Raw genomic sequence first — 10,358 nt, 5'->3', positions numbered from 1 at the left:
GGGGGGGGGGGGGGGAGGAGGAGGAGGCGCGCGCGAGTGTTAAGTTAAAATAACAATCTATACATCCGTCCGTCGACATCTTGCGTCGACGTTTGCGAAGATGATCAATAGCAGCGGGGGCCGGCTTTTCGCCCGGCGAAAACCGAAATCCGATAGCACCGTCGACTAGCGAAACCGAGAGACCGATTCCGGGAGAAGGACCGAAGCCGCCGGCCTCCGCTACCTTTGAGAATCAGGAGCACGGAACGCGCCCATGTCCGGCGGAACGGTGGAAACCCCCGCGGGAAATAGCCACGGCCGGGCTATGCCCGAAGTTACGCCGAGATTCCCGGCTGCAGTAATGCAGTTTGGTAGTTGTGCAGTTGTAACGAGGGCTCCATAGCCGTGTTACGCGCGCGCCCGCTGTCCGACGTATCGTACGTGCTACGGCGGTCGTTATACGGTCGGTCGTACGGCTGGTAGGTCGGTCCACATGTCGTATTTGTACTACAAATCCCCGAACCTCAAATCCCCCGTCCGCAGCACGTAGCGGGCCCTAATCATGGCCATGCAAACGGCGAGTGCCTTTAACAGTGGCCCTTCCTACCGAGCGATGCGACAAAACGCGTGATTAGCTTCTACCGACGACGTCGGTATGTCGTAGTTCGACGACGACAAGCCTCGGCCCCCGGTTTCAGCGCGGATTACACGCGGATCATGCCTGGAATAATATTACGAAAAACAATCGCCGGTTTGAATAGCAATTTTCGCGACGTAACACGATGAGGATTACGCGCAATCGCGGTAACGCGCTCTTTCAACGCGCTCGCGAGATCCGTGAGCCGCGTGTGACGCAAACGGTAGGGCGATTGTCTATCGGAAATAACGGTCGGTAGTCGTGAACCCGCGCGATTAGAGATATCCTCCGAAGATATCTCCGCACGCTTCGCGACGACATCCCCATTCCACGTATTTCGCGTTAATACCGGCAAAGAGAATACACGGCGTACACGTCGAATGCTCACGATGAAACATCCTAACGTCGTTAATGCGCCAACAAAGCGCCCCGCCGGTTATCCGATAATTTTACAAATTCGCAGCATTCCTGAAAACCACCGCTGACGGAACTCGTGTCGCGGTTTCCTATCCACGCGCATACATCGTATCGATTGTCAGAGTTCGCAACGTTATTGTTGCGGCGAACACGTCGCCGGCATTCGCCAGTGGCAGCGCGGATATTACTGCGAGGAGGAATAAGAGAAAAAAAGGGGGGGGGGAGGAATGAAGAGGAAGCGAAAACTAGGGCACTTTTTTTTCGGCCGCGAGCACTTCGATAATGCGTCCACGGTCGGGCTCGCGAAGGCGCGAACTGTCGGATCGGTTCGGATTAGAGGCCCATAAATACGAATCAGCAGCCGGTCGAATGCTGCTCTACGACCATGTATACACGTCCGACCGAGCGGAACTTCGGATTGCGTCTCAGACCCTACGCGGACCATCTCTCTGCAGTGGAGGCAATACGGTGGACAGCGAAGACAGGCGAATGATCGATGGGGTTGGTAAGGCGCCCATTGTGTGACGGCCGCATCGAAGGGCTATCTACTAATGTTTCTTTTTGTCTTCGGGCAACGGACAACGCCTGCATCGATGAGAGCTGGGAAAAGCGGCGGGAACTAATCGGCAAAATTGCCCACGACGTTTTACCACGCGCATCGCGCTACCGATGATCGAGCGAATTTTAACTACGGGCTTAGTATGGATTATTCGAATCGACCGAAGTTACAAATAGTTCACTCTCTAATGGATTACGCTGTCTGTAAGACGATATGTGCACTAAGCTAATAAGACTTGAAAAATAATGCGTAAGTTGCAACGCGAGATCGGATAACAGAGAAGGTTTCTAACTAGGGATGTTGTGATAATACTGATGTGACGTTGATATCGATATTTTCATTTTAATACCGGGTATTCTGGCATCTATATCACAGTATTTATTATATCATAGTAAGATTATTATACGTAGACCTACGAAATCCTTAGAAGTAGCTTGCAAGACAAACACTTCCTCGATTTTTTAATATTTCCTCTAATTCTAAATGATTAAGTTTCCATATCAGTATCGACATCGAAAATATTTTTGTCATTCTGACCGATATCACTAATGATATTGATACTCTTGATTTAAATCCTGTTTCAATATTAATGTCGATACTTTCACGATATCGTAACATCCCTAACTATAAAATTCGATGGAGTAATTGGCGGTGAGTGTCGGAAGGGATAAACCGCGCGAGCTCCTCGGCGACGACCATCGGGGTTTCCTCTACGTCGTGGCTTTTAGCTCCAAAATACAATTACCATAACTCAAATCATACGCGTCTCCGGCAACTTTTGACAACGGATCCGCAATGTAAATATCCGATGGTGGCGCATTCGTTCGTACGTCGTGACGGCGTAACAAATGGCGCATCCGCGACGGCCGGGCACGACGAAAATGGAGTCGGTATTATAAATGTATGAGTTCGAAAGTTCCGGTATGACTGCGCCCTAGGAAATGAGCGAATGTCCTTTGCGACAAGGCGCGTCAACGTGAAAAGTCTCCGCTCCTCCGGAGCATAATGCCATCGCGGGGCTACGTCACCGCGTGACGTACCGCGATTCCGCGGCGAAATTTCGCTCGGTTCACGGCACGAATCCGATTTTCCTAGGCAGGGGCGCTTCGGTGCGCACGCCCGACACGGCCGCGGGAGTGTGTACGAGTCGGTATTAACAGGCGAATAAATTATCCTATTCGGCACGAACCCTTCATAACTCAGTAGCAAAATTAGCATAAGATCAATATTGCTTTTTCGCCGCGCCACTGACGGCGCTCAGACCTGGCGACCCACGTACCCTCCTTCGCTCGGTTTACCGTAAATGCTGACGACGACAGCGCGATCGCAAATCTGTTAAGTCACTGCTCCGATAAATCGTTCATCGGTATACCGTATATCGCGTATTTCTTTCATTAATCGCCACCTTTTACGCCGGTATTTCTCCACTGACACGTCTCGATATATTTTGCTTGATGCGTCGAAAACTTTTCAGTTGCAAATTGCTTTGTGATATTTCCCGGACCAATTAATGACACAATGTATGCACGTTTTACCGCGTAAAATAAACATTACGCACATAAGACCGTTATAAATGTAACGGTTCGTTGCAGTTTGTAATATTAGTTCAGCCAATTAGCCGCGTAACATTAAAACTGAAATATTTTGCCAACGCAAGTCATAAAATAATATTCATTGTTTGCGATAATTAAAGCATCCAGTTTTTCCATATAAATTAGCCAGACTTCCATTGACGCAGACCTTTGAAGTTTATCATAAAACTGTACGCCTCCGAGCTACTTTATAACTGTGCCGCTGTATGATTTTTATGAATAATATCGGTATTTCGGTTGCTCTTCTCCCTGCCGAGTAAATTGTGCATGTTCCGAGAGAGAGAGAGAGAGAGAGAGAGAGAAAGAGAGTTTCACGATTGGTCCATGACGGAGAGACAAGTCAGCGGAACCGTCGAAGGAGCAGCGAGACGAAACGACGATAATTGGAGCAAAAATAGGGCGCGTGTTTACCGCAACTTCAGCGGCGTTTCAATCGTGCTTGCATTACGCGGACAACGTCTCTCCGGAACGACGGAGCACGCCTCGTTCCCGTTAAATTCGATTCATTCCGATTGTCAACACGCTCTGGCGCAACGAATGCCAATTTCTGAAGTCGGGATCGACACGCCGCCGTAACGCCTCGTCGTTCTTACCCGCTTCATCATGAACCAGTGCGCTTCCGCCATCAGCTGATACTTCGCGCGACGCGTAATATCGGAGTTTAAGGCGCGTTACGTCCGTGGACACGAGACAGGAAGACGCAGCGAATAATAGAGGAGTGCAACGGCGTTTCCAGCTTGACGCGAGGCTCCACGTAAGCGAGCGGGCGTTTGCATCACGCGCGATCTACGTACGATCCACGCGTGTATCCAGCGTTCGCCACGTTTCAGAGGAATCATGGCTGAAGGAGAGGCTGAGATAAACAGACGGAGAGAGAAGGACCGGCAAGAGGACGGCTACGAGTCGCAAGATGAAGCGCGCGCTCGCTCGCTCGCTCGCGAGAGAAAGGGGGACAGAGAGTAAGCGAGTAAGTATGTATTTTGTAGTAGACCGTGGTCCACGTGACCGGTTGTGCCCTCGGAGTGGAACGCCGAGGTCAATGCTTTCCGTCCAAGGCCAAAGGACCGGGAGAGCCGAGACTCGGAGTAGGTACTCGGATACACCGCGAGTACACAGCGTCCAACGTCATGCCGGCGTGGTGTGCGAGCGAGAGCGAGAGAGAGAAGGAGCGAGCAAGGAGAAACCGCCGCGCGGTGCCGGTTGCAAACTCTGCCGGCTCTTACAACCTGCCTCGTCTCTCCTTCGCGCGCGGCCGGACTCCCTCGAGGCTGAGCGAGGCTCTCGCTCGCTCGTTCGCCCACCGGGAATCTCTCCTACGTGAGCGACGCTGCGCGAACGCGAGTACGCCGTTGTCGCGGCCGCGAGGAATCGGATTTCACGTTCCGTGCGGTGCCTTCCGGGACGCGCGACGTACCTGGGAAATCGAGATCCGCGCCGGGTGCCGGTTTCGCCGGGACGTATTTGGGTTTCTACTCGACCGTTCGGAGTCTACTACTCCGCGACGGCGACAGAAATTCAGTTTACACCGCGACGTCATGCCGCCCCCACCTCTCTTCGGTAGAACCCCCTTCCCCGTGACACGAGCGAAAATTTAGCCGAAGACGTCGGCGGACGATTTGCCGCGCGAGTCGCGTGTCACAACCTACCTATAGCTGTTTATTTTTAAGCGAAGGTACGCGGCTATTTTCGCACGGCGACGTGCGCGCGTGGAAAAACACACGTATCGCGACGCGTGTTTTTCGCGATCGAAACCGACGTCTCTGTGTCGCCCCGCCTCGGGCCGGCAAGAACTCGCGAAGTATCGTTCCACGAAGTTGCGACCAATACGAAAGTCGACGGCGAAGGGACGGCGTCCTGTTCTTGTTACACACAGCTCTCCGCCGCACAGCCGCTCCACTTCCAGGACCGTAACTTGTTACAGCCGGACACTTTACGGCTGAGAACTAAAAGATTAAGAAGAGACTTCAGGATCGGGACGGCAGAACGAGGACGCATTGTTTCCCGGGGTTTCCGCTGGCAAGAAATTGGATTTCGAACACTGGCAAACGGCCGATGCCGCCTGAAAGAAGACCTCCGTTGGGCGCGTCGCGCAACGACGCGCGGTTGCTTATTTTTATACTTAGCGCATTTCCCAGATTAAACCCCGAGAGAAGCCGAACCAAGTGCGAGAATTTAAACCACGGCTGATACCGGCGTAATTTCGGCGAGTCTCTCTTTCCTGACAGGCGCACAGCGAGCGAGAGAGAGAGAGAGAGAGAGAGAGAGAGATTCTCCCCGAATAGAAATTTTCTCAGTTTCTCCCATATATAGTATAGATTCCGATTATAGAATATCCAAAGTTGTCGAAAAATAGGTTAGTACAATACCAATTGGGAATCCTATTCTCATCCCAAATATGGGATGAAGCCTCTTTTTCACCGATGCTGATTGGCTATGTATGCTTCTGCGGCATGCTTCCTACAAAAGACTTCATTAATGCTGCCCCATTCCTTAGACTTAATGACATCGGAAATTTCCAATTAGGTGCATCATTTCTAAATATTTGTGCATCATGATTGCTGCTTTGGAGCATGGTTGCTGATTCACAGAATAATCAACAGTAATGATGCATGAAATAATGCATCCAATTGGAAACTTCCGACGTCTCCATGCGTAGAGAACAGGACAGCACTAATGGAGCCTTCTGTACCGCAGGCAACTTTCATTGCTAGAGTTGAGTGATAGTTTGACCAAATATCAGATTAGAAGATTAAATTATATAAATAAATTGTAAAAAGAAACTATCGTGAAGTGTAAATGCTCAAAGTGTCTCGTATATTTTGTTCAATCGTAGTGTAAAATGGCAACGAGAAAAAAATCTTCGAGAACATTTTGGAGATGACTAAATAGGATCTGTTTATATATCCTAATTAGAAAATTATATGTTTAATACTAGAACCTGGAATAGGCACTTTTGGCTCACTTCTTATTTGTAATTATACGTTAATATTTTGAAATTTATGATTGTTTAATTGTTTTATGATAGAAATTTTATAATATGAAAGAAGGCTTACCAACGATAAAAATCCAAAGAAATGGGGAAAAAATCTACAAGTCAAAAGTGACCCAGCCGCGGTTCTAGCGCGGTTAAAACATTACACTTCTAACGAGAAATCTGTGTAGATTTCCCAACTAGAATCCATCATTATGTAGGGAAATCGAATTCCAATTAGCTCCGAAGAAATTTCCTATGCTGATCCTTGCGTCGATTGTTTATTGCGTCGCGAATAAAGGGAGGAACGCGGGGGACTCACTCCCGCGTACGTTCAACGCTGAGAGAGAGTTTGGGAGCTCGTGAAATTGACGTAGATTTCGTGCGCTTTCCTCGCGCTTTAAGCACACATGTGTTAGCAATAACATTGCCGACGGCAAAGAGGCAGGCTCTGCGAAAATTGTTCTTGGCGGATAAGTGTCGCGAGCAATCCGAGATAAATGAAGAAACGCCTCTCGCGCTGTAAAGGAATAACGTCCAATGCAGCGCTAAAGCCCCGGCATATTCAGCCACGGGAATAACGATTAATGGACACGATTAAAACCACGGGCGGCCGTTACCACGCTCGTCGTTACCTCGCGAATTCTTGAGGAAATCGACTTTTGAAAATAGGGTCTAATATCATTTTTCCAATAACGCTCTCGTCGTCGGGAAGAAATACGAAGTTTACGTAGCTCAGACTGCCAGACGCGACACGAAATAAAAATCGCGAGTGGCAGAACGATCGCTACACCATACACGACGGAAGTGAATCGAATCATTCACCGATATGCGCGTCCGCATTCTACAGAGATAATATACATCAGTCGAAGAAACCTAGTGTTACGCGTGACACGCACTATCCATGTTGCGTGTCAACTCAACGGCGCGATGCACTTTGTGCCCGATCTATTTAGAAAACGACGCGAGAGATTGCGCTCACTTCTTCCCTCGCTGACATTCACGAGGCGTAAACCCGTTCAGGTCGAGAACCCTGGTGGATGCACGTCACATAAATATCCATTTGCTGCAACAAATTCGATTCTCTCACCGATAACCGCGAGCGAGCGAATGGAACATTGTCTGAGAAAATTACGAGATCATCTCGAACACCGCGAGCGTTCCCGGCATATTTAACGACACGAAGCCGATATTATGGCTGCGAGATCTCGGATATTAGAATTTAACTGCACGACGACGTGCACTTTTTTTGAGAGAGCCAATGATACGGAGCCAATGGATACCCCGTGTTATTTCCATTTCTCTTCGTCGCGCCACATATTTCTAACTTTCTAACAATTTTATTCAGACTCATCTCAATCCTCCTGGGAAAGAGGAGGGGGGAGGAAGCCGGAAGGCAAAATGAAAAAATAATAAGCAGCGAAATCTTTCTTTAGTCCGCAGTTATATACCAAAGCTTTTGTGGGGAATGCGCTTTTACTGAGATGGAATTTCAATATCGCGAGAGAGAGAGAGAGAGAGAGAGAGGGGGGGGAGGGGCACGAGGAAGAAGAAGAAGAGGAAATGCAGCAATCATTAGCAGCGAATAACGACACCTCAGTCGACCATTATCGGAACTCCGTTTCGCGAAACAATGCGCCGCGCGCAACGTTTAATCCCCGCGTAAGCCCCGAATCCGCGCTAATACGAGCTAGCGTCGCGCGGCCGTTTAAGCAACGTCCTGACTGGCGATAATTTAACCGAGGTAAGGACACTACCTATCCACCCACCCACCCATCTACCTACCTACGTAGGAAGTGAACGAGGTACATCGTCGAAAACGCCCACAGCCAGACACGAGGACGGCGCCTTCGGAAACTTTCCCACCGTATAACGCCGTCGTCCGCGGACGACGGGCGTGCGCGTGTCTCCCCTAAACGTTTCGACCAAGTACTTTAAGTTTACACGACCGGGCAAGTTTGCGAACTTTAACTTATTTGCTTCCGTGCCGGATTACCGGCTAAACGGTCGCCGGGAGGGCTAATACAAGCCGCACACGGTCCATGCAAAAGGCGCCGATCGTCCGATACGAAACGCCGCAATTTCGTCGGCCGTCGCTACGTTAAGGCCGAAACTTCCGAACTAACCGGCGCCCTTGTAAACGGCGGAAAAGATGTTGTAGTGGCTGACGTGCCGCGAATAACCGCGATCGCGTTTCTATTGGAATTCTCTCTCTCTCTCTCTCTCTCTCTCTCTCTTTCGGCAGTAACGGTTATCGTCTTTTATGCCGCCTTATCGCTCGATACTCGGCGCATATGATGCCGTGATTTGCGACGATGCAAGTTTGCCACGATGGGTCCACCACAGCACTCGCGAGATAATAAGGAAAATATGAAAATCGCTCGCGATATAAGAGGATCACAGTTATCTTAAGTGGTTTAAATTATTCACATCGGCTAAACCGCTCGGGAGATTAATATCTTTTTTCGTAGGGAAGACGATGCGGAACGTTCATTCTAGGGATATGCGTCGAGACTAAGTGGCGCTAAGTACGTTTCTTGCCAGTGCATCTCGTGGCTCTAATAATTTCAAGAGTACTGATACCAAGGCTATACGGTAAAAACATCCTGTACTTGTGTTAAAATCGAACATTGTTAAAATTTCTGTGTTAAATTTTTAACATACCCGTGTGTTAAGTTAATACATTATGTTTATGTTGTCTCAATATTTTGTCTCTGTAATCTTAATATTCAACATACGTAAGTGTTCAAATAACACTTGTAAGTGTTAAAATAATACATACTTCCGTATCAATTAACATATTAATTTTGTGTTAATTTCCTACATAATATTTGCTACTTTTCAATATATTCACCTTGTGTTAAATTAACACACAATTGTTGACCGTACAGAATACCAGATCAGTTCAACGATATTATCTTGTGATCCATTCTTGCGTAAGATTCGTAAAAGTTAGAAAAAATTCCTAACAATAGAGATCGTTACGAAGATGGCGATAGGAATCAAAGTCACTTGCTGGCCGAGCGAAACTCGGGCTCGGGGAACAACAGAAACAAGTAATTTGCCGCGTCTAAATTTGCGCATCAGCTTGCATCGGACTTCCTTAGCGGATTTTGTCAAGTTCTATATATCCTCCGGACAGAAAGGTTGATTGAACAACCGATCAGCAGGCACGACTGGCGCAGTTATGCATGTATGTTAGAAACTTGTTTAGCGCTAGCCCTCGGGACTGAAATTCTGCGGTGGCGTCGGCTGTTGCAGTCGGTGGCCCCAGACATGCAAACTCGCACCAGCCGATACGCAACGCGCGATCCGTACTATCGCAACAGCCGTGCTTAACTCAGCCGGCAGTTTATAACCGCGCATACAAGCTGAAAGTAACAGCTTAAAACCATTCCATACGCCGATATTCTTCGGAGTTGACGTAAAATTTTTCTTCAGAACTTTTCAGACGATTTCTCGCGCCTCACTCGCGTCGTCCGTGACAGCTGCTGACCCCGTCAATTGGGCAAAGAAAACTGATGCAGCCGTAAAGACCACCTCTATAGAGAAAGCCCGTAAATCCAAATTACTAATAACTAGTATGATTTCACTCATCGTACTCGGTCTGACCGAGCGATTTCCTCCCGGCAAGATACGAGTCAAATTTCAGAGAGGTCGCGAATGAAAGTTATCTGGATCCAATGGGAAGATTAATGTCAGGTGTCGGGCGATGTAATACATTACATTGTCCGAGACGAGAAGTCACCGATATATCTCTCGCGAGCTCCTCGCCGCGCGCGCCACGGCGCTATAAATAACAACCGGCGATATAATATCGGGTCGGGCGATATTCCACAAAATTAGAAAAGGTTCGATATAGGAAAAAAGCATCTACCCTTAATACAACTCATCGATCGTCGCTTATCCCACTCCTCCTCTCGACTACGAGCGTTTCGCCCTCCTCGCTGTGGCCGTACCTGATACACCAAAGAATGCACAATGCAATCAGTGCAGTGATGTGAGCCAGACCGAATTATCGTCATCGCGACGAGCCAACGAGATACCCGCCCGCTAAAGCCAGCTGCGATCGAGATTCGTTTAATAGCTTCCGGGTGGAGACGCCTCCAGCGTGAACCGGATCGACGAATTTCCTAATATCCAAGCATCGATCGCTCGTGACAGCTATTTACTTTATACTTCACCCCCCCCCCCCCCCCCCCC

The 10,358-nt window shown here is 48.7% G+C and overlaps 1 protein-coding gene and 1 long non-coding RNA gene across 5 annotated transcripts in view; one reads left to right on the top strand and one right to left on the bottom strand.

Annotated features, from left to right (window-relative positions):
• LOC106741127 overlaps window positions 1–4,784 on the bottom strand; it is a 197,703-nt gene extending 192,919 nt beyond the window's left edge. Inside the window, exon 1 of one of the 4 annotated variants that reach the window (XM_014612820.1) lies at window positions 4,599–4,784. Coding sequence is in view for 2 of the 4 variants with exons in the window: in XM_014612810.1 (XP_014468296.1) it covers window positions 4,599–4,721 (123 nt within the window). In the remaining 2 variants the exon portion in view is untranslated. The remainder of the gene's footprint in view (window positions 1–4,598) is intronic. The other 3 variants (XM_014612809.1, XM_014612810.1, XM_014612815.1) reach the window with 3 other exon arrangements.
• Window positions 2,059–10,358, top strand: part of LOC106741129 — a 25,730-nt gene continuing 17,430 nt past the window's right edge. The window contains exon 1 of the long non-coding RNA XR_001374152.1: window positions 2,059–4,151. This is a non-coding gene — a long non-coding RNA (uncharacterized LOC106741129). The remainder of the gene's footprint in view (window positions 4,152–10,358) is intronic.

Source organism: Dinoponera quadriceps, unplaced genomic scaffold (genome assembly GCF_001313825.1).
Source record: "Dinoponera quadriceps isolate SergipeBrazil2010 unplaced genomic scaffold, ASM131382v1 scaffold555, whole genome shotgun sequence".
Classification (NCBI taxonomy): domain Eukaryota; kingdom Metazoa; phylum Arthropoda; class Insecta; order Hymenoptera; family Formicidae; genus Dinoponera; species Dinoponera quadriceps.
Note: the sequence above shows the minus strand (reverse complement) of the source record. Positions and strands in the feature narration are given on the sequence as shown.